The sequence below is a fragment of the Rattus norvegicus genome, chromosome 3 (assembly GCF_021556685.1).
Source record: "Rattus norvegicus strain SHRSP/BbbUtx chromosome 3, alternate assembly SHRSP_T2T, whole genome shotgun sequence".
Classification (NCBI taxonomy): Eukaryota; Metazoa; Chordata; class Mammalia; order Rodentia; family Muridae; genus Rattus; species Rattus norvegicus.
Window position 1 is genome coordinate 33,819,363 of NC_141536.1, and position 25,199 is coordinate 33,844,561.

General features: G+C 44.5%; 1 protein-coding gene across 5 annotated transcripts in view; it reads left to right on the forward strand.

The window, feature by feature from the left end:
* Positions 1 to 25,199, forward strand: part of Lypd6 (Ly6/Plaur domain containing 6) — a 145,610-nt gene that overhangs the window by 114,972 nt on the left and 5,439 nt on the right. For all 5 annotated transcript variants that reach the window (XM_087654373.1, XM_087654372.1, XM_087654370.1 and 2 more), the window contains 2 exon segments: positions 3,044 to 3,232; positions 10,069 to 10,167. In XM_087654373.1, coding sequence (XP_087510499.1) covers positions 3,115 to 3,232; positions 10,069 to 10,167 — 217 coding nt within the window. In that variant the 5' untranslated portion in view covers positions 3,044 to 3,114.

Below are 25,199 nucleotides of genomic sequence, written 5' to 3' on the forward strand. Positions count from 1 at the left end.
AAATCAAGTTCGGAGTTAAAGGAACTTGGGTTATTATGTGATATTATAACCCTCACATTCTCGACCTGAATCCACTTAGCTTTGTGTTTTACATTGAGTTTTCTGCATCATCTCTTTTGCTATGAAGATAGATATCTTGATAGTATGAAAACTTAATCATTACCTCAATATATTCCCCATACCTAGCAAGTCATATCTGGGGTTACGCAGTAGAAATGGTCATAGCTTCTGTGACTTCAAGTTAAGTTTTATTCTGTAGTGAGACCTGGGTCTGAGTTTCCTTTTTAGCAGATATAATTTTGTTGTTTATTTTTTATCATTTCTTTCTCATAGAAAACCATAGAGCAAAGCAGCCATGGCAGTAATCAGAGGCCAGGAGACCGTCGCTATGGTATTAGAACGGTCTGAGGCAAATGCCTCCTCTCACCACAGTGGCAGCCAAGGGTCCTCTATGACCAGGTTATAAGCCAGAGGAAGTAATGACAGTCACAGGAAGTCCTTGACCAGAAGATCTCATGACCCTACAATGCAGGAATACATTTACATCTCTTGGTGGCATCCTGTATCACCATTTATAATTTCACACAACTCCATGCCGTATCATGGGACAGGAAGTATAATATGAAAGAAACCTCGTACTGCGGTCTGGAATGTGGTTCCCCCAAATTTTCAGTTAAAAATCTCATCACCAAGAACCTCCTTGGAGTGTGGTTCTCTTTGAAGACAGGGACTTTAAGGCCATGACTAGGACTGACATAAAGTCATAAACATGGAGCCCTAATTCAAAAGGGAACGGTGTCCTCATAAGAACAGGAGCAAGAAACAGGTGTAAGGTATCTACAAGGGGAAAGGTGGACATCTGTAGCCAAGGAGAGAGGACACAGGATGGTCAAAGCAGCTGACACCTTGACCCAGAATTCCAAGGTCTGGAACTGAGAAGTTTGTCTGGCTAGCCTGTGCTATTTGCTATGGTAGCCCCAGTAAACTCCAAGGCCCAGGCCCTGTTGTTTATATATCATGGTTTCTGCCTCCATTTATGAGTTCATGGTTGTGGCTCCAAACATAATATTCCAGCCGTTTTCATCTAGTGACCGTCAAGGAAACAGGCGGAGATGTGGGCTGTGTTGCAGAAGTCTCCCGCTATGCACTGTGCTCACCTGTCCCCATTCCACGTCTCCCATGCAGCCTCACCTTCCTGACCTCACCTAGAGAGGGCTATAGAGAGGGCATTGTCGCCTCCTCTAGCGCCCCCTCTAGGATGAAGCTGGACTGTCACAAGTCAGGGAAGGCTACTGCTGACACTTGTTTCATTTCTCATTACATTGTTTAAGCAGGTGCCCAATACACTGTTTGCCTGTCTCCTTTGTTAGAGGACCCAACAGCCTGTCCTTATCCTGAATGCACGTTTGCTCCAGGAAGCAAAGTGTGAGCAGCTGCTGAGCCTGGATTTGGCAAGGTTGTATCATCGTTCCTTAGAGGAAACTTTATTCTACACAGCTTGACAACTTAAAGTGAACTGAAAAGTAGCTGAGGGTGGTGGCTCACACCTTTAATCCCAGCACTCCGAAGGCAGAAGCAGGTGGATCTCTGAGTTCCAGACCAGCCTGGTCTACAGAGCTAATTTCAAGACAGCCAGGGCTACACAGAGAAGCACTGTCTTGAAACTCGAACGAGCAAACGAATGTAAAACATTTGTAAATAATTTAAGTATATTGAGTTAGTGTTCTGCATACTTCAGTCACTATTGTGGAGGGTGCTGATCACTGATAGTGTCCTATTCTGTCATTTTGAGAATCCTTATAGCCTGTGAAGAAATGTGGCTTTGGATATACTTTCTGCCATTCGGTTTAAATTAATATCTGAAAATTAATATCTTAACACATTCTAATGTCTGAATTGACCATAGCGCTTTTTAAAAAAAATCTATTGAATTTCTCCTTCGTAATGTTTTGGTCATTATTTAGTTTTTTTTTTCCTCTATAGAGGAACTTAAAAATTTGAGCAATTAAAAAAAAATCTTGTTGACTATTTATGCTAAGCTATAAACAGACTGTCCAAACTGCTGGTGTTTGATTAGCTTGAAGTGAGTAAATACCTAGTACCGGCCTCCATTAGTGAGCAGGAGAGACTAGAATTCGGAAATGCAGAATGTGAGACCCGGACTTTCTAGACAACTAAGGATATGGCAGAGAGTCAATTGTGAAGCAGTAGTCCCGGCATTCTGAGAGAGTTGGAGCGTCTACACAGGGCTCCACTGTTCTCAGTTTCCAGTGAACAAGAACCAGAGTGGAGGGCCGTAGATGACTGCTTAGCGCTAAGTAGCAACTCAAGCTCATAATCGCCCGCTTGCAGGCAGGGTCCAGCATCTGTGTGCGTTTGAAATGCAGAACTGAAAGCTCCACTGTGAGTAGAAGCCAGCTCTGCCCTTCCGCACTTGGGCCGGTCTCTGCAAATGGCGTAATTGGAGTGGCTACCTCATACAGGGCTGTTAGAATAAACTGGTATCTGCAAGTGCCTTCCTTCCACAGTGCTCACCGATGAATGCTGGTGATGTTAAGGAGATTTCGTGCCACTGAGATGGCCTGGGGTTTGGAAGAGGTCAGCTTACTTGTATCTCTTTCCAAAATCTGAGTCCAGCTCCTACGGTTTGGTATGGTGGCCAGCACTCAGAAAGGATGCTGACCCAGGATCGAGGAAAAGTTTTTTGAGCTTTGCACCTGCTCTCTGGCACATGTCCCCTGGCCTCCTGGCAAAAATAGCTGGATTTCATGAAAATTCAATCTCTCTTGATACAATCTCTGCTGGATATCGGGAAGGATTGTTACCAGTAGGAGCAAGCCTGATTAAGAATAGATTCAGGCAGGAAAGTTCTGAGTGCTCTAAAATTACCATTTGCAAGGCTCTCCCCTTTGGCACCTGTTTCCTAGGGCCCAGCATGGTGTCTCTCCCCAGCTCCACTCACCTACCTGAGATCAGCCAAGCTGCCTTCACTTGGTTACTGTCTCCTGTTGGATACTGAGATGAGGCTGCGTTTGTATTCCAGGTGCCAATCCTCTACCACGGTCTCAAGTGCCCCCTCTGAGGCCCTCTGTATGAGTGACACGCCAGTCGGCCATGGAACCCAGCCCTGCCCTGGCCTGGCTCCTGCTGCTGAGCCTGGTGGCCGACTGTCTGAAAGCTGCCCAGTCCCGAGACTTCACAGTGAAAGACATCATCTACCTCCATCCTTCAAGTAAGGCTATTTTCTACTTGTTCTCTTGTCTGGGGGGTGGGGGGGTGGGGGGGAGGTTGCTTCACTTCCGATGAGGAAGGCGTTGAAGCATGTCTATAGGGAGAGCAATGTTAATGTGGTGGGGGGAGGGACATCGGGTGATTTAGTCAGGGGTGTAGAAGGTAACAAAGGTCGCCTTGTGTTTTACTATTACCTTCCCACAGGAGGTTTGGTTTGTATCTTACCTTAAATGGTGAGGCTTGCTTCTTCTGCTCCTAGCACATCCAGCCGACTTCATACACCCCTCCCTTTTGCTGTGTTGTTCTCAGCCAACTATCAAAGGGGACCGACCCATTCCAGGAGGTGGGTTGTTTGTAAAGGGATAGGACCTTTATAGCTTGATTAATAGCTGGTCTTTCTCATCCTAGCCTCATTTAAAACATCATTGCCTTCCACAACGTCCTATTTCCTGGGCTTTCCCATGGTTTAGAATTGTCTATGGAGTCCACAGTATTGCAGGTCCCTAGCAGCAGTTCCTAGCCCTCTGGTTTTTGCTTTGCATATGTGCCTTGTGCTTCCGGCAAGCATTCTGGGTTTTTCTGCTACAGATTCCCTGGAGACTACACTTTGGGAAACAGTAGTGTGACTTCCTGGGTCCCCACCACTGCACCTGTGTTCTCTTTTGTTTTTTGGTTCCAGTCCTCTTCAGTATTGTCCTTGTGGTGGCGAGGGCTGAGTAGATCGTGTGTATCGTAGACTTTAGCTATTCCCCAAAGTTTATTATTCTTTTGAAATGTCAGTTCCATGACCAGCATTGTGGTAGGCTTGAAGAGTTCACAGGTGACTAAGCTAATGGTTCTTTCTCTTGACGATCATACAGTGTGCGAAAAGGGGGAGGCTGCTTGGACTGTCTCAGCCCCACAGTACTAGAGTGGTGAATCTTAATAGCTTGGGAGATGACAAGTGGCCCACCTAGGGGCCTGACCTTGGCTCTCTACAACTAGGTTAGCTGCTCCCTAGCTTCCTGACTTGAAACAAATCCCCTGACTTTGTGACTACTGCATAACATAATGCATAGGAAATTTTATACTGAGTGTAAGCTGTGGTACATTTCTCAGGCAACTCCAGGGGCATTTGTCAGTTTATTTCTAACCCAGTAAAATCTGCCTACTGATTACTTGCATGGGCTGCTCAATTTTGTGGGAGTTTTTGGCTCTGTTTTAATAATTTCCATGAAAATAAAACACTGATACTTTCTCTGCTCACTAGATCACATTTCTTTGCTCCAAACATAGTAAGACAAAGAGGCAGGTTTCAGTCCCTTGGGAATGAGTACCAGAGTGCTGGCTTCTTCGGTGTTCTCTGTCAGCTTCAGTGAGAGACTCAGATCACAAACTCATCCATCCATGGCCATCTCTAAGACTATATACAGGGTAGGTGTTGAAAATTGAAGGAATGGGTTTGTGTAAACCAGGTCAGTGGGGTAGCCAATTAGTGCCTGGGGTGAGTGCACCCCTGTTTGGAAAGTTGGTCCCAGTGTTGTCTCTGAAGGATGAACTTTGACAGGCCACAGGGGAACTCACTTCTGCTCTTTAGGAGTCAAGGGAAGGTAGGTAGGGTAGCATGTGACAATAATTGTGCCACTCAAGAGGGCTGAGGCAGGAGAGTTTGAGCTACTTAGTGTGTTCCAGTCCCTCATGGGCTACATAGCAACATCTTGTCCCTAATAATATAAGGTAAATAAGGTGACTGGCAAATCTCAGTCATGTGACTTATGTTAACTACATAAGAATCAAGGGATTTCCTGACTTGATTTTGAAGCATGAAAAAGGTTGAGGAAGTCGTTTCTAACTAGACCATAAGCAGGTCACTCTCCAGCAGGTCTCGCAGGTCCCAGGCTCTGTAAAACTTTGCCATTCTGCCCACGTTGGATTAGAGTTAACTTCACATTTCTCCAGACTACTTGGGAAGTGTGCTGTAGGTGTGTGTTTTCACGTCTGCTTTTTAAACAGCCATGGTGCCCTGCCCTTGAGCCCTCGCCTGTGCTTAGATGGAGGATTCTCTCTACTGTCCAGCAACTTTCTGTTGAACATTGGCCATAAAAAATGCATGAGGGGAACACGGGATTAGTTTGATTTTGAATTATTTATACAATTGCCTCACTTTGTAGGTGGAGGTACAAGCAGCTTTCTCTGGGTCAGTGAGTGAGCCAGATTCTATTAATGTTATATGGCAAAGCGCAGAGTCTGCCCGCGGAAGAACATGGAGGGGCGAGGAGCTTGAGAACGCACAACGTTTTCTGTGCCAAGCAAACTCATTGTTCTTAGGTCCACAGAGCATCATTGATGGAAACTGGGCCCGAGAAAATCAGCCTCCCCTCAATAATCTACTGTGCTCTCTGGTTTCCAAATCTTTGAAGTTTCCAAGAATTATAACTAGAAACAAACTATGGATTTCAGATTCATCCTCCAGAACATTCTGCTCAACAATTAGTATGAGCTGCTGCTGCTGCTTCTCTTGTCCTTCTCCTCCTCCTCTTCCTCCTCCTCCCCCTTCTCCTCCTCCTCCCCCTCTTCTTCCTCCTCCCCTTCTTCTCCCTCTTCCTCCTCCTCCCCCTCCTTCTCTTCCCCCTCTTCCTCTTCCTCCTCTTCCTCCTTCTCCCTTTTCCTCTCTTCTTCCCCCCTCCTCTTTCATCATCATCATCACCATGTGAGAAGTTCTGTTTTCTCTCTATATTCTTTGGTTAAATCAGCAAAATCTAATTACAATTCCACAAACAAAAGTTAATATTGAGAGAAATGGAGCCATTTATTCAGATGTCAGATATCACCCAAGAAAAGTTAATAAAATGACTGTGCCCTGTTCTTGGCCTTCGTTTCTTTCTGTAGAATAGAAAACACTCCTGGAAAACAATCCAATTTTCCTTTGCATGTGTGTTCTGAGCCCTCAATCTTGTGAATTAAAGAGCTATGCCCTCGCAGGGCTTGCTTATGACCCACCTAGGGAACCAAGGATATTTATGTATAATCCTACACTTCATTAAATCCTACAGGGTAAGAGGGACTTCTAGATAGGCATCAGGAGGTGTATTCTATTAGAAATATGTTCATGTAAAATATATCAGCAACATTTTGTTGCTTAGTGGACCAAGACAAAAGATAACAGAGTTTTAGAATCTTTATATTTATATCTATTTCCTAAGAGCAGTGGAGACTGAATTGGCCAGAGCAGACACACTGCACATCCGCATACATTTGGAAGCATCTGCTTTCACCGCATTTCCAGTAACTGAAGGTCTTTGTCCAGGCAAAAGTTGCAGGAGAGGGAAACAAAGGGTAAATCTTTCCCCAAGTCTTACAGATGAATTATGGAAGCTGGAACTATGGCTGACCAGGAGAGTTAATGGACAGATTATCTTACAGGAAGTAACTGGGCACTCCAGTGTTTCTTTCTTCTTTCTTTTTTTTTCTTTTTCTTTACAATCTGCCGCTCTTGAGGGACCAAGGCCTTATGCCCTGAAATGCAGGGTACTAAGCTTATTAGCTCTGTGATCAAGAGCCAAATTAGATTCATTCACAGCTGGGGCCACCAGGATCTGAAGTCCGCTCACTCTATAAAGCTTTGAAGTAATAAAGAAGAAAATAGCATATCTTAGGAACCTCTTTCCCTGTCTCTTAAAAGGAAAACAAACTCTTTATCAGATGCAGTATCAATTAACAAGTTACTGGAGAGAGCTGTTCATCCGTTGACCTCATTCAGGTTAAATATTTCCAGAGGGAAGAATTTAACTGTTTATTTGGTATTGTGCTATCGTCACTGAAAGTCAAATTCGTTTGCAAAGATTTGCCAGGAATCAGGGCTATTCATTGATCCCCCAGGCAAGATGTCAACAAAAATTCCCGTAAATACTAAGCTGCAGTACTTAAGAATGGAAACAGATATGGATTTGTAGGTTCTAAAATAAGATCAACAAGGGCCTACAGAGATAGCTCAGTGCTTCAGAACATTGGCTGTTCTCCCTCAGGACCCAGGTTCAGTTCCCAGCACCCACAGAACCATCTGTAACTCCTCAGAACCATCTGTAACTCCAGTTGCAGGAGATTTGATACCCCCGGTTGGCCTCCTCAGATCCTAGGCTTTTACTCAGTGTACACAGCCACACATGCAGGCAAAACACCTATACTCACAAACATTTGAAAAGAAATGAAATATATAATAATAAAAATGACTGACCAAAATGGAGTGGTTTTTTTCAGTCACCACTGTCATATACTGATAAGCTTATTGGTATGAGTGGTTTGAAGCCTTTTCCTATAGGGTGTTCTTGCTCATACTTCTCAAATTCCAATATCCTTGGGTTAATTTCAGAGTGAGAGTTTAGGTATGTAAGAAGCTACAGTATTTAATATGCCATCGGTCTCATAAAAGATCATTCTGAGAAGTCGATAAAATAACCTGACTTTGGGGACACAGCAACTTATTTGTGCCTGGTTCTCAATAACTTTAGTCTTGGAGCAGTTGGGTGGTCATTATTCAAAGTTTCTAATTTATCACTCTGATGGGAAAGTTTCCAGGAATAACTAAAGCAGCGAGACAGCCAAAAGTTGTTTTGGCTACAGTGGCAGACTGATAAAATTGGATATATAATCGTTGTTTGAAAAATGCTGGGGGGTTTTTGTCAAAACTTTTATAGTTGATTTATATGTTAAATATTCTAATGTTAATAATGTATCAAATCAATATAATTTCCTCGAATGGCTGTATGCACTTTTTCACAATGATGTTTCTAAAACACAAACCTATTAAATGCCCGTAAGCACTGAGTGGCTTGGGGATTTGAAGCTCTGCTTTTTTTGCTCCCCTCCTTTCTTTGGGCCTGTGCTCACCAACAACAATTAAAATATGGCAGACTTTTATAGGTGCTAAAAGAGGGAGCTGTAGTAATTACCTGTGTATGCAGCACAAGCATATTTCCTTCTCCTCCTTGAAATGATGCAATAGAATGGTTTCCCATGGTGCAGTTCCTTCCTGGGACCGAAGCCTCTCGAGGCTGTCCCACCATTTTAGGAGATGAACCATACCCTTGTATTTAACCTCTTTGTAAGTGTGGGTTTCTGTCTGGTGGGAGAAACATAGGCCGCTCAGCTTCCGACCACACCCAGGTCCTGTCACCACAGTCTGTTCTATGAAATATCGCAGGCAGGTATGCAAATGTGCAAGCTGAAAATCAAACTTTTATCTGGACCATGATTCTGGCCTTAAGCTACTGCCTCCTCCTGCATTTATTTTTGATAACACACTTAATTGGTTCCACGCGGCCATGCAATTTGCCCTGAGATGATTATTTCTACCAGTGAGATCCTCCGGGCTCAGCCATCTGCAGAGTCGAGCTGTTGGCTTCTGCAGATGAACTGGATAAGTGTCTGTGGCTCCCCAACTAGGCCAGGTAGTGCTATAAATTTTAAAAATGATTCCGGTGAAGATGTGGCCTACCTGAAAGCACGTGGGCCAAAGGATGAGAAACCAGAAGGCCCCCCCCTAAGCCTGACACAGATTGTTGACCTCTTGCCTTGAGCTGACAGAATGTTCTGGTCTACTGAGCACTCGCAGAACGTGGTTCTCATGTGATGCCCCTCACACGAGCTTACAAGTAGGAGTGAGAACAAAGGGTACCTGGAGGACAATGTCTTCAGAAGGCAGGAAGCACAAGCCAAGAGTGGAGATCAGAGAGCAGTAGTGGAGTTGTGGGAGCCACAGTTCTTCTCCAAACAGTCCCTATACCTCACGTCCTAACAGCCAGCAACCCTCACCTGCATGCAGTCCACTCCGAATTCTTTCATTTCAAAAGTTCTTTATCAACGGACCCATATGATGTGTGGGTGGGCAAGGTGGTTCTGCCATCAAGCTTCACCATATAGTTCTGGTGCCAGGAAGCCACTTCGGTGGAAGAAGAGAGCCAATTCCTGCAGGCTGACCTCTGTCTTCATATGCATGCCTTGGTACACGGATGCACACACACACACAATACATACATACACATACATACATTCGTATATATTCATACATAAAGATATAAAAATAATAAAGTAATAATATAAATATAACCATATACTATGCAACCTTCCTGATTGGCTTCCTTTTTTTACTAAGAGTAATTCCAAGAAAATTTATTAAAGCTGTTGAAAATATTAACGATTCGTTCTTTTTTATTGGTACCTCTTACTCCTTGGTGTGGATGTAGCACAGTTTGTTTAACCCACTCACCTACTGATGGACATTGGAGTTGCTTACAGCATGGGATCACTTATCCTGTATCCAAAGTGCATTGGGTGTCGAATGGTTTTGGATTTTTGGAATACCCGTATGTATGTAGTGAAATCCCTTGGGATGAAACCAAAGTCTGAAGGCTACATTTATTAGTTTCATACATGCCTTGTAAATATCCCAAAGGAATTTTATCCAGTCCCTGGAGGAATTTTATGCAGTCCCTGGAGGAATTTAATGGAGCCTTTTCAACACTGTAACTGGTCACATGAGGTCAGGTGTGGAATTTGGAAAGTATAATGTCGATGCCCAAAAAATTCAGATTTAGAAGGAATTTAGATTTAATGTTCTCTAAGCAGGACTGGGCAGCCTCTTCAAATAAAACCATTTGGCTAGTTGTATTCGGATTTTGTGTATGTGAGTACAAGTACTCGAGGCCCAGGGAAAAATTGCCTGTTGCAAAATGAGTCATCAGATCCTTCACTGTTTAAAAAATATCTTGAAAACCTCTCTTTATATTAGTATATGTCACTCTACAGGATTCTTTCCTCAGACTAAAATTTGATTTTTTTCCCCCCTCTTGGTTTTTGTAGCCACTCCATATCCTGGTGGATTTAAATGTTTCACCTGTGAAAAAGCAGCAGACAATTATGAATGCAACCGATGGGCTCCTGACATCTACTGTCCTCGAGGTAAAGTCTCAGAGAGAGTGAGAGAGCGAGAGAGCGAGAGAGCGAGAGCGAGAGAGAGAGAGAGAGAGAGAGAGAGAGCGAGAGAGAGAGAGATCGGGTCCCCAAAGCTGCTTGAGAGTGAACGACCCTGAAGACCTGGTACATGCTTGTAACCACAAGGGCCCCTCTTGTCTAAGGCTATTTGCAGATCGTTTAAGCGTATGCATAACTCATCCTCAAAGACTCTGAGATATAAAGGGACCCGTAAGATCGCCCCCTCTCTCATGAAGCATCTGTGGAGTTCCACAGGAGGTAACTGAGACTTCTCCACCCTGGGGCGAGCCAAGTATGGAGCAGTAGAGAATGGGCAGCCTGTTTGCCGCTCTTTGAAGCCTTCATCCATAGTCACTTCTTTCATGTGAAGGATGAATCGATGCTCATGGAAAGATTTCATTTATTGCCCATCTCGCCACAGACTTATTTCGAGACTGTGTGAAAGCTGCTGTTCTAAATGCCACCGCTGCATAAATAAAAACCTCGAGCCTTTTTAAACTGCTAAGCTCTCTTTCAAGGTCAAGATGGGCTGCAGTTGAGGCTTGAAAGCTTGACCAAAAGGCTCATTGGAAAAAGAAGACATACCCTATTCACATCTAGCAAGTGAAAAAACACGTTTCTGGCTGTCTGTGAGGTCATGGTTAATTGGCTGTTGGAGTTTGGAAGGAAGTAGACCGGTTGAGTGGGCGGGGTGAGGAATACGGGGCAGTCCATTGACAGTTGTCTTAGCAATGAGTGCTTTTTCACTGTTGATTTCATTCAGATGTGTTAAAAGGACGGACACGCTAAATACAGCATTTTTCAACATAATGCAAGACTTCTCATACCCAGCCCAAAGAGTGCCCCTCTGCTTGTCATGATAGACTAGAAATTGGGAGCTAGGACGGCACTAAGAGACAGAGTAACTCCTCAAGCTAATGCCCTTTAACCCCAGACTCTACTGGGGCTTTCCAGAAGCGCAGAGAGAACTTGCTGAACCTCTGTGCCCGGCCTGCTCCAGTGGCTCTCAAAGTGTGGTGCGACCACTGCCCCTGTGGGCTTATCCCGGAACAGGTGTGTGCTACCACCCCACTCCCCGACTCACAGATCCATCAGGTCTGAACCAAGCCTGAGAACCTACCTTTCCAAAGGGGGTTGCCCGTGTGAATAGATGTAGCCACATCAAGTACCACAGCGCTACACGAATTGAACCGGCCTCAGAGGTTCAGGCCCTGCACCAGACGAACAGCCAAGCGTGAGAACTTCCGGAAGCTCCTTTACCTCCTAGGAGGGAAGAATCCCATTTTTAGAGTCTTCTTGTTTAGTTTTAGGTAGTGATGTCAGGGGGCCTTAAAGGATTACCAGGGGGAAAGGAATAGATGAGGAGGGGAGAGCCTAGCTTAATCACAATGTTGCTATTCCAGCCACCTTGTTAACCATGCTGTTTCCTTCTTGTGGGCATCGCCTTCATCCAAAACGAGTCAGTGTTTTCATGTTCTGATATTAGCTCTGCAGGATGAATGTTTAGGTCAGTCACTAAAGGGCCTGCTGTACCACTGCCTCTCGAAAGCGCACATTGCAACCAGCTAGTAAATCGGACACTCTGGTTACCAGGGACCCTCTCAGATGTCACTTTTCTTTTTACTGGCATAGGGTGGATTTGAGGACGGTGATTTTTTTAAAAGCTCCCTGAGTGGCTCCAATATGCAGCAAAAGTTGGCAGTTGTCAACAGTGACTCTGGACAAATCCAGAAAGATCTGCTTTAGGGGCTAGCTCCTACTGGAACAGACCTAGCCAGCTGGCGTCTGACCGTTGTCACCATTTGCTAGAACGTGCTCTCTGAATCTCGGGAATCTGAAAACAATAGAAATTCATTTCCCACTGTTCAGAAGGCCATAAAGCCCAACAGCGAGGCTCCAGAATATTCAGTGTCGGGAGAGTGTCTGATGCTGTGCTTCCAACATGGCACCTTCATATTGTGAGCCCTGGAGGAGAATGGTGTTACATATTCACAATGGAAGGCAGGGTGGAAAGGACCTAATGCACCTTCCCTTTAAAAGGCCTTTTATAGGTGTCCCAAGCCTGCCCGTGAGGACTTTAGCTTTCTGACTTAACTACCTCTTAAAGGTTCCACCCTTCATGCCATCCGACTGATGAATTAGTTACATCGTAGGGATGTTGGAGGACCTCTTAGGGTTGACTTAGCCTTCAGATACCTCAGCAGAGCTTAGAGGGGAAAGGGGGGAATGCTAACTGGTATTCAGACTTCGGCAGACAAATCCCTCCCGGTCACAGAGGACAAAACACAGGTGACCAGAAGCTCCCCGCCGGGATGCCTCTGCAGGAAGAGAGAAAGCCCTATGTGGATGCTTTCCTTTTAGATCAGAATATCCCCCTTTCTAGGTACAGATAACTGAAAGTAACTGAGAGGTCTTTACACAAGGTCTGGACAAAAGTTCCCCTCTCCCTCCTTTCCATTCCTCTTTTATCTTTCTCTTCTTAACTTTATAGGGACAAATACACTTGCACTCTGAGTTCACGACGGAAAGCAGCCAGGCCAGGCCCCTGGGACAATTATGCAGTGGGAGATAGGAATCTAGTTTCTTCTTTCTAGGAGCAGACAGTTTACCCTGGGAGATAAGATCTGACCGGATCCGGTGTTAGGAACAGCAGGTGAAAGTTAAGAGTCAGATGAGACCGGGGCCTTAAGTGCTGTTGGAGCTGAAGGGAAGAAGAGACTGGGGGCGGAGGGGCAGTGGCTCCTCAAGCTGGGGAGACCTCAGTGAATCACCAACTGGGGAGCGGGTTTAGAATATTTAAGAAGGCAACTCTTCCAGCAGGCAATGAGGGCAGAGATGTGGACACTGTTCTTCCCATAGGTGCCCAGCAGATGGAGAGAGACCGGACCGCAGGGTAGAAGGAAGTCAGTTTGTATCAAACACAAGTGACCAGAAGCCTGATTCTGGGCCTGGGTTATTTTGAGTACATTTGAGCCTCAGGTGAAGGGTGGGAGTTGAAGCCTGAGTCTGAGCGGAGGTGAGAGTACAGGAGGCTTCTGTTGATAAGTCAGAATTATGTGGATTTGTTAAAAAAAAGATTTATTTATTTTATTTATACGAGTACACTGTAGCTGTCTTCAGACACACCAGAAGAGGGCATCAGATCCCATTACAGATGGTTGTGAGCCACCATGTGGTTGCTGGGATTTGAACTCAGGACATCCAGAAGAGCAGCCAGTGCTCTTAACCTCTGAGCCATCTCTCCAGCCCATGGATTTTTATCAATAGAAATTATAACAGGTTATTAAATTACAATGCAGACTTTTTAACTCAGTCTTTCTGTGCTTGTGTTGTCTGCTTACCGTTAACCTAAAGTGACCGTAGATGGCCCACTGACTTGGTGAGGCTGCTAAGAAGCTTCTGTGGAAGGCCACGGTGGCTTCCTGTGGCATCTCCGGGCCATTGTGTGTTTATCTTGTTACATAAACGGTAACTAGGTTTTAGTCATCACAAGGATGAAAGAACTGATTCCATACGATCCTTTTTAATCCGGTCCATATAGAATGAGACCGCCCACCTGATTGCTTGGGCGAATGAATGAATGAATCTGACGTTTTCAAAACCAGAACTCTATGGAGTGTGTAAGCTTTGAGATCTAACTTGTCAGGGTCTACATCTAAGATGGGTGGAGTTGACACACTTGGCTGTGACCCCCACAAGCCATCCTGTGTGCCTCAAAGAAATCTGGCCCTGGCTAGAATTTTCCCTAGAGCAATGGCCGGTGGGCTAGCTGCACACCCAGCCACTGCAGGAGAGAGAAAGTAAGAGTTTCCTCCTCCATCACAACTCTGGCCTTTACAGATTCATGGTACTCCCTGCTCCAGAAAGGAGAGTCGCTAATTCCAGCCGATGCAGGTTTTGATGCACATGCAGTTCCATCATGCTTTTCCCAAACCTGGTTACTTTTTCTTGATTTTGTAAACAGAAAGGGTACTGAGATTGTGTCATACAGGAGAGACCAACGGAAGGAACAGAGAGGATGCAGAATAGCCGAGATTCGCGTGGTTGGATACATGTCACGTTGCCCGTGACGTCTCTATGTTGAGAGAGGATCTATATTAATGTTCATCAAGAGTCTAGGGCTTTAAACCTCAGCTCAGAAGACCTAACCTGAGAACGCTTTGTCCCTTCATGAGGGAGTGTCTCCTCCTAAGACAAAACTCTCCCTTTGACGTCGTCTTTCTGATAGAAGAGCAAAAGAAAACATAAGATAGGAAACAGGCACCCTCTGCTCCTAGCTTCTCAGCCGCTCACCTCGCCATTTTCCTGTGAAAATGAATCACTGAAGATGTCCCCTGGTGGCTCTTTCTGGATGCTGACCTGGTGGGGACATCGGTATAAGCAGGAAATAGAGAGCTCCAGTTCAGCTGAGGAGAAGCCCTTCTAGGAAAGGCTTCTTCTCTGACAGGCCAATCCCTGGTGCACCTTTTTTGATTTTTTTTTTAAAAATAAGAGTGATTTTTTTTTCTTTCTTTTAGGCAAGTTTACATTTAGGATTTACCCCCCACCCCCAACTCCCACCCCAAGGCTTCTACACTTTATATCAAGATATCTCTAAATCCCATATTAACACAAGGCTTTGAAACTTTCCAGCCTGGGAAATCAGGACCTTACTCAGTGTGTGTCCTACAGATCTTTCCATCGTTGAAGAGGTCATTTCAGCACCTCAGGCTACTAAGAAATGAGATGGTTTTTGGTTGCTCCCCCTTCTCGTTGTACTGCCATGCTGAATGTCCCCCCTTGAAAGAAATATTGAATGGCAAAATACAGACACAAGAAAAATCCTAAGTGGACACCTCATTATCCTTATCCTTCCGAGTGTCTACCATGTATGTAAAGCCGTAAGACCCTGTTGGTCTCGGTCATTACATCCCACCCCACACAGGGAGCAGTAATGTGACCACTGTCATTGCCTTCTCTGTTAATGCAGCTCTATGTGACATAGTCTTGCTTTCAAACAATATTAGGTGTGAAACTGCACTGTTCTGTGAGCTGCGGTATTAGTCCTTCTCACAGGTATTTAGCAGATCATTATATGAATACACACACAAAAGAAATTCATCTGTTCTGTGATTGTGAGCATTTGGGCTCTGTCCAGTTTTGAAGAGCGTAAATATTCCTCTCTGTGTCTTTTGGTAACACATGTATATGTATTTCTGACAGGCAGGTCTATTCAGGATTAGCGGTTACCAGGCATGAAAACGCAAATGTTGCCTCAACCAAATACTGCCTAATGCTCTGAGTTTTTAAAGTCCCCCTTGTTTCACCATCTGTGCACATAAACAGTTGCTACATGATGCTGCCTGAACTTACTGTTGACAGAAGCAACAGAAGCTGGAAGTCCATAGTATCTTTTAAACATTAGGTAGGAATAACTGCCAGCCTTGACATCCATCCTGAGCCTGTCAGCCTCTTTTTTCCTCCCAGTAACCTAACTAGCTCTGAACTGGGTGTGTGTGTGCAACCCCACTGAGATGGACAAAGACTCTCCCCAACTTCTCCTTGGCAGCACCTTCTGCTGGGCTTCCCAGCCTCTGCCCTTGTGTGTTTCTGCATTAGCGAATGCCCCAAGAGGAGCTAAGGTACAGCACGTCAGGCCTAATTAAATGAGCTTTTTCTCTTCCCTACTCAAACTCTATGTATTCTGGAGGCTTTCCTGGGCTTTCACCGGATCTGAGTTAGCTTTAGCTGTATTCTCTTATTTTCAGTTTTATTCTTCGTGTTGGTAAGACAACGCAAGGGTGGCTGTCTCAGCAAGTAAAATTCTCGAAGTTTTTCCTTTGTTATTTATTTATTTATGCAAATTTTACATAATGTATGTAATATTTAATGTTATGATTAGGTATTATATAGATAATAATACTAGTATATTAGGTATTTCATCCAAACCAAAACCAAAGGTTCTGTCACCTTAAATAAAATTATTTTATTTTTTTATTTTTAGTAGTATAAGTGGCGGTGGTAGTATATTGGGAATATCAAGCCTACTCCAATTCACAATGGTTTCATCTAGATATTTTCTATGTCTTTGGTGGTTTTATTGTTTGAGTGTGAAATGTGCTCCATCCTCTTGGGTGTTTAAACAGTTGCTCCCAGCTATGCGACTGTTTTGGTAACCTTTAGGAGGTGGGTCCCAGCCAGAGGAAGTAGATGCTGCTGTTGGGCTTTATGGGCTAGAGTGGACCCTGGTTCTGGCTGGGTTCTTGCACCCTTGTTCACGGAGAAGCGCACAATCTTAGCTACATTCTCCCAGTGTCATAAACTCATCCTTTGCTATCTTCTCTCAAGCTGTGAACCAAAAGGAAGCTCTCAAAGTTTCTTAGACTGAGGACTTCCTCCCAGCAGGGAGAAAGGCGTTGAGCTCAGATGGGCAGCATCTGTTTCCGGCTTTTGCCATCTTGTCTTTGCTTTAACCCGTCTGCCCAGAAGTCTCACTAATCTTCGCTACTGTTTACATACCTTTCTGGCATGGCTCTGGCCCCTGCCTAGCAACGAGCACATGCTTTCTTAACCTATTTGAAGGCAGAGCTTCCTCAGGTGGATGTGTCACCTGTCATTAGGAAGAGTGGCTCATCGAGCCAAGCTTGGTGGTGCATGCCTGTGACCCTAGGACTTGAGAGGCAGAGGAAGGGAATGGGCATTCAAGGGAAGCCTGGGCTACATAGGCTCTCAAGAAATGAAAGATACCAATGGAAAAGTGGTTGATGGGGTTGGGGATTTAGCTCAGTGGGAGAGCGCTTGCCTAGCAAGTGCAAGGCCCTAGGTTCGGTCCTCAGCTCTGGAAAAAGAAAAAGTATGGTTGATATTTTTAAAAATAACAGGGGGTGGAGGGTGGGGCATCAGGTGAGATGGCTTAGCAGTTAAGAGCAGTGGTTGCTCTTCCAGAGGTCCTGAGTTCAATTCCCAGCAACCACGTGGTGACTCACAACCATCTATAAGGGTATCTGATGCCCTCTTCTGGCCTTCGAATGTATATGCAGGGAGAAATTTACTTAACATTAAATTAATTATTTACATTAAATAAATTAGAAAGAAAGACAGACAAACGGAGATGCAGTTGTCTGCCAGTTTGCCCAGGAGGTACAAGAGAAAGGAGACTAGTGGTCACTCAGGTTGATGAACACCTGTTTTACTGTATTAATTTCTGTCTTGGAGACAAAAACACCTAGTGTCAGGTGGTCTCTGGAGAGCCTTTGGTAGGAGTCCAAGAGCCAAGAAGATAACCGGATGGCTGGATGTCAGAGGTTCTGTGGCTCCTATTAGGCCGAGCAGTAAGTAATTGGGCTCCTTGGCAGCTAAGTCTGCAGACATCCTTTCGTGGGTTACTTTGCTTTCATCATGAGTGCCTTTCCATTACCGAGCTTGGAATTATGGCGAGATACGCTCACGGGAGAGCAAACAGCATCACCTTTCTCACAAACACAGCACACGGTGGAAGCAGAACCTGCATTAAGAAGTAACCGTTTCCAGAATCTCAGAGGCCTCTCCTGTGCCTATTTCTGTCCTTTCCCCACAGAGAAGGGTCACCATTACTGAATGAAGCACATGTCCCAACCCTGTATTGAAAGTCGCACCCCTCAGCCCTAGGAATGTGACGATTTGGAGACAGAGTCTTTAAAACAGAAATTAAGATTAGATGACATCATTGGGTGAATGCTGATCCCCTATGACTAGTGTCCTTGTAAGAGGAAATTGGAATCTCGAGAGGCACTGAGGAGAGATGATGCAAACACATGGAGAGAAGAAGCCATCAATGAGCCACAGAAAGCAGCCTCAGAAGAAAGCTGGATTCCAAAATTGTAGCCTCTAAAACTCAAGAAAAACCTTGGGAGCAGTCCATTTCTTTGGTAGCTTTTATAGCAGTCCTAACAAACTAATATGCCACCATCCCAAATTCCAGTAATATAGATCTGCTTTGTCTTGTATTGGCTTCTCAGTTCTTCTTCTGATTCCTTTTGCTCAGTGTTATATGAGATACACTTACCTTACTAAATCGCTTCCATTTGTTCTTCCTGTTATGTGAATAGAGGCCCTAATTTCTTTATTTTGACGACGGTGGGCATTTTTGTAGTCTCCAGCTTTCCACTGCACAAATAATTCTCTATAAGTATGCTAGAACTTTCATTTCCTTTTACCAATGTTGTGTAGTGTGTGTGTGTGTGTGTGTGTGTGTGTGTGAGAGAGAGAGAGAGAGAGAGAGAGAGAGAGAGAGAGAGAGAAAGTATATAACATGTTGATAGAGTATACTCTTAATATATCTTAGCGAATAATTTCCCTCAAGTGGCTACACTACACAAAAATTATAGTTCTCATAGAGATGCTAAATAAATCTTATTTATTTATTTAATATATGCAAGTACATTGCTGCTCTTTTCAGACAGACAGGAAGAGGGCATCAGATCCCATTACAGGTGGTTGTGAGCCACCTTGTGGTTGCTGGGAATTGAACTCAGGACCTCTGGAAGAGCAGTCAGTGCTCATTACCACTGAGCCATCTCTCCAGCCTAAGATGTTAAACAAATTAGATGAGTTCATTCAAAGTACAGACATGGTAAAGGTGCCATAAGTATCCCAGATATAAATTAAAATGTTTTAATTTGATTAAGCTATGAGCAGAAGAGCACGGAAAATGTGTCCTTCCTGTCTCGACATTGATCTTCATAATAAACTGAGGACCTGTGGGTTGTGCAAGGCTATGTTGCATGTTGTAGGAATGTAGATGGCAACAAGCATGGATGTTATTCTTCATAGATCCGAATCAGGACTCCACCCAGCACAGGAATAGCTATGGAGATCTTTGAGGGCATCCAGTCTGAAGAGGTCATATGGATGGCTGAACACAGTACAGTGCACAAACCATGTATCTTAGCAAACGATTTCCCCCAAGTGGCTATACTACACAACAATTATAGTTCTCACAGAGATGCTAAATGAATCTGATTTACTTATTTTTAATATATGTGAGTACATTATTGTCCTTTTCAGACACACAAGAAGTGGGCATCAGATCGCATTACAGTACAATTATCTAGAATTAGAATTACACAAGTAGAATTATCTAGCCTAATGCCAGAGTTGATAAAGGCTTTCACTGCTGGGGAGATGCCACTGGTGCTCTCTTCTGTGTCCCTTACTCAGTGCAAGTAAAATCCTGACCATTGTGTACCAACCAAAATGAAAGAGAAACTCTGAAAGGTGGACAAGGAGGCCACTGACACCAGCTATGGCCTTCAGGACCCAAAGAGCAGTAGGTAGTGCTGTGGTGACTTCCCAGTACTCTTTCTAGACTTAGGACTAAGAACAAGCTGACTAACACCAACGCAATAAACCCTAACGAAAGCTTCCTTTCTCCAGCCAACCGCCTGGGAAAGTGGCAGCCTAGACCGGGTCGGGACATTTATATAGAGCCATTACTTTTAGCAAACATCACAGACAAAATTGTAACTCCACCTCCATCAGCAAAAGGGAACAGAGACCACCCTTTAGTTCATGGTAGGCTGTCCTCTGCTGTTCCACCCTGCTACGATGGTTGTAGAGAAGGACAAGTAATGAGGTCCCCCCACATTGCTAGCAGAGAGCATGGTGCTAGATATTAGACATCTGACTCCACCATCTGGTATAAAAACCAGGTTGGTGGGAAGTCCGAACTTTGTCTCCCATTGGCAATAAGCCCCACCTCATACTCTGAACAGCATCTGAAAACCCAGGTGGGGAGGACTCTCAGTCCTAGCAGTCTCAAGCCAGGAGGTTTCCTATGATATAGAATGTTATAGTATCATATGAAAAGGTCCAGAATTCAGTTACAAAATCATTCACTGTGCCTGAGAGATCTCAAACTGAGGGGAAAGCATTTCAAGTGCCTGGACACAGCAAACTGTTCAGAGAAGAACCGTTATTGAGGCTCGCCATTTTGGAGATCTGAATGATAGTTAAGTTTAGGCTTTCAGCATAGTGAGCCACGATAGAGCCAGCTGTTCATCTGACAGTGGCGGCTGGGGGTGGGGACAGTTGGTGAGATAGACGTCCTTGATGACCTAACTTCCTCACAAGGTCTCATTCACCTCTTAAAGGCCCAACTACTGTCCCGGCCCACGGGAACATCAACGGAGACCCTGAAGAGAGGGGAGTGGGATGGATGGGACAAAAGGTGGGAGAAATGGAGACAAGACAGTATTCTGATCAAGTCTCGTTTAATCAAGCAAAAAGCGCTTGCTTATAAGCAGAAAAATCACACAACACAAACTGGTAGTCAGGGTAACGATAAACATATGTCACATCAGAAACCAATGGCGTAAGCTTTGATTTCCCAAAAACTTCCTACCTACAATAAGTTTCAATTTCCAGAAGTTTCTAACTAACAATAGAGTGAAACTCATTCTTGTGTAGAAGCAGGCTACCAGGAAGTCTCAGTATTCTTGGCTGGCAGCAACCCCCACGTATGCTACTTGGAAACAAGGGCCCATGAAGTGGAAAACACCTAGCTCAGGCAAAGAAAGGCATAAGCAGGCTGGGTGGCCCCGGACACACTACCTCCTAGTCACGCCAGAGGCTGGTGATCAACAAGTCTTTGAGGGATGCTACAAATCCCAACTCTTACAAGTGAATACCAAATTGAGGGAGAGATACGGAGATTTGCCTGAAGAAAAGTTTACATCGGTGACAATAAAAAAAAGTTTCAGTAATCATAGTTACACTAGAAATAGTGAAGAAATGGAAAATATGAGAGGAGCCAAATGAAAACTTCTGAATGTGAAAAAAACACATGACTGTACTTGAAATAAAAATGTTCAGCAGCTACCCCAACAGAGTTGAGACAACGCAGGACAGAGTCAGTGGTTTGAAAACAGAACCATAGAAAATGCTCAGTCATAAAACGGATTGGAGGGCAGGGAAGAGAACTGAACCGCTGGGATCCATGGAGCTTAACTGGTGACCAGGAAGGATACCCCAGACCAGCAGTTCTCAAGCTGCCTGTCAACCAACCCTTTCACAGGGTTGCCTAAGACCATCGGAAAACACGGATATTTACATCCTTAACAGTATCGAAATTGTGGTCGTGAAGTAGCACTGAAAATGATCCTATGGTTCAGAGGTCAGCACACCATGAGAAACTGTGTTAAGGGGTCATAGCATTAGCAAGGTTGAGAGCCACTGGCCCAGATGTTTGCTGTCTGTCAGGTCTTTACTCTCTTCAGCTCCTGTTCTTGGCTTTCCTGTCCAGAAACATCCACACACCCAGCATTTCCCACTGTTTGACGATAAAAACAGCTTCACATTGCCTGACATTCAATTTGCAAAGGAGGCCTGTTTTACAAGATGTCTGCCAAGTTTCAGTGAGGTTGTTGGTAGTGATGACTGGGGTATTGAGGCATGTAGGTGGATATGGATAACAACGGTACTTTGATAACAACGATAAAGCCAGTGTCTCCAGGCTCTTTAAGGGAACATATTCACTACTTAAAAGTGAATCCAAATTGTAAATACTTGTCAGTTTTCTAGAACGTCATTCAGACCCAAACAGGAAGTGATGAAACCCTGCAGTAGGAAATGTGTAACGGAGACATTTCAGAGAATTTAGAGATTTAGATTTGGAGCATTTCTGGTCTGGTTCAAGTTTTCCGGAAGTGTAGGGGCGTCACATTCCAGGTGGTGACTTTCTGGGGTTGACGCGTGGAGATAATCAGCGTGAGGAGGGTTTTCCTTGCAGCCCCGTGAAGTGTCACGTGCATTGGCAGTGTCCGGGGAATGAACGAAGAAGGAGACTAAGGAGGTGAATCTGAGGTCACTCGGGCAAAAGCAGGTCAAGGACAGAGCCGTAGAGAATGTCTACACTCTGGTTAAAAACGGGGACAGAGAGACAAATCTGTGCAGTCCAGATGGGAATCCCACAGAGGTGATTAAACAGTAGCGCAGTAGGAATCGCGGAGACCCCGCACCTCCAGCCCTGGGGAGCCGTGGCTGCCTGAGCAGCGGTGCAGACTGGAGATGCCGAGCTCTGTGACACTAAGGAGTCCAGGCCGGCCACTAGCTCTTGATTTCCAGTATAACGTGCACTGCTGCTACTGCAATTCTTCCCTTCCCACTCACTTTCTTGCGTCTGAGGAATTGTTTCCTAGCGGTGCTTTAAACATTCTACATCTTTGTGGAAAACCCAAACTAGCTCAGCCATAGAGAATCACAGGCAGCAGAGAAGTGCTTTCCTCCACACAGGCATATAGGTGGTCGGTCTGTCTCTCTCTCTCTCTCTCTCTCTCTCTCTCTCTCTCTCTCTCTCTCTCTCTCTCTCATTAATCATGTTATTCATTTACATTTCAAATGATATACCCCTAATTTTAATAATAATCTCAGGTGTAGTTAGTTTGAAGCAGTTTCTTTTGTTGGAAACCATAATGGCGGGTTCCTGAAAGCTGTGAACTGGTTTTAAATTTCAAAACCTGACTAAGGAGAGAGTGGGAGAGACAGAGACACAAGCAGAGAGAGAGAGAGAGAGAGAGAGAGAGAGAGAGAGAGAGAGAGAGAGAGAGAGAGAGAGAGATAGGTGAAAATTATACTCTGTGCTTTCCAGCTATTGATTAAGCTGTCTTTCCTATTTCTGACTTTACTGTGAGTTAAAGAGTTTGGCTTCTCAACCTCTGGGAATTACTATGCAGTTGCAGAATACGAGATTTTAGAGGCTGAAACTAACCTGGTAGAAATTCAAATCCATCTTTTATCTTTTAGATAAAAGCCTTTGAAATCCTTTTAGTGTGAAGTTATCAGCAGGCTTGATTCTCATATAACCTCATTACCAACCCCAGGATTATTCAGAATGCATGGAGAGCCATGCTCTGTGGCTAAAACCCAGTTTTGATCAGTGCTCCGGCTCAGTAATAAGCCACACGTGGTTCACCTGGTTCTGCTTGGGAAATTCCATCTGCTCACCCCAGCACACCCTTGGTGATCACAGATCGAGGTACACATCGAAGGCACTCCCAAAATGTGCACCACTGAAACCACTTCAGCTTTGTTTGAGCATCGCAAAACCGTATTTAACTGCAGAACCTTTTTCTCTACGCTAATGTTTCACGATTTCACCTGGGGCCTTTGCAAGTTAAGTGGACACCCCAAGGAGCTGCTGTTCAGAGTCAGGGTCTCTACTATGAGAGGTGACAGCAGTTCTCAACATATCTTTGTTTTATGGGTTACACAGGATGGTGTTTCAGAGGATATTCTTTCCTGGGATTTTCAGTGATCTCCCCTCGCCATAGAATGGCAAAACTTAACTTATCAGAGGCTAGGGTTTTTGTACATTTTGCTGAAACACACACACACACACACACACATGCACACACACACACATGCACACACACAAAAGATATTTCAATCAGTTGCTGGAACCACTTGCATGTAGAGGAATAAACTTCCCATTAGTACATTAAGGAGAAAAATATGAAGAAAAAGTAGTTGCATCCAGCTCACCAATCGTTATCTTAAGGCTTATTTCAGACAAGATTGTTCGTTACTTGAGGGACAAACCTAGTTTTCCCAAACTGAAGTCTCTATTGATTTACGTATTCCATCTGGGCATGATGTTAACTGTGAGCATTTACATTTTGAGCAGCACGGCCCCTGGCAGCTGCTCAAGTTGCCTGAGCGAAGCAGAAACACAAGATAAGAACATTCCTGCTTTTATTGCCTTCTACAACATTTGACGTGGGAGTGGGAAAGGTGCACCCGCCACAGCCATAAATGTCCTTCCTCAGATGCCAAAGTAAACTCTTAGGCCCCTGGTCTTCATTTGTTAAAGCCTGCCAAACAGAGGCAGATGAGAAACCATCCTCCCTTTCGTCCAATAGCCAATCACCTCCACCTTAAATTAGAGGCCGGGGCTTAGGGGTGGAGGGCAGGGGTGGGGTTGGGGATTTGCCAGATGTTCACCCCCAGATGACCTCACTTAGCCTAATCCCAAAGCACTCCCCAGGACCCTGAGCAGGCTGGAGACTGCCCCAGTATGACTCCAGGAAGCAGAATTCCAGACAGGGTGCAATGTAGGAACACGGCCCCAGAGGGGTAAACATCCACAGCAGGGTGACCCTTGGAAAGGAGCTGCCATTGGTCAGATTCAGAACTGATTGGTTCTGCATTCCCGTGAGGTGAGTATGTCTAGGAAGACATTTGAAATCCCCCAAGTCCGCATTTTTTTCAGAAGGCTCAATGTGGTCTGTATTAGCTCATTCTAGGGACCTAATATCTTACACGTTCTTCTTTGAACATTAGCTCTTTGGCTAAAAGATGCCAAAATCATGACAGAATCTGATGGGGGGGATTTTTTATTGCTTAATAAATAATACCATAGAAGATCATAATTCCATATTAGCAACTAAGTACCCCAAATGTGTAACGCATCCAGAGTTAGAGCCAAGATATGGATGAAAAACAGCTCAGTGACACTTCCTAAGAATTATTCATCCTCTTGGGATGTAGAAGTGGGACTAGAGCACTCTGCTGCATGCTGCCTGCAGGTCATAAATAATTACATTGGCGATGCCATTTTCCTTCTTAAATTCTCTCTGGAATTCTGGAAGAATTTGTCCTCGAGATAAAGAAGGGTTATAGACTTGCATAGTGGCCACCATCTACCCGAGGTGCACGGAAATCAGAGTAGGAGAAATGAGGTTACCTGGATTTGGAGACCTATCTTGTTGCTGAGACTGAGCATTCTAGATCTGGCTGTTTCCATGGTCAGGTTTGTTCTTTTGTTCGAGAACCGTTGTTATCAAACAAAATGTATCCATTTCTAATTCTTCTGATGGTGTGCAGGAATACTTCACACATACATACATACACACGCACATATACATGCACACTGGCTATAATCTTCCTAAGCCTTCTGAAAGCATGTTGTTTCACACCCCCAGCTTTTCTTTTAGCCCACTCTTACCCCTATGGTTCTCAGCACTGAAAGCAGCCGTCTGTCCTCT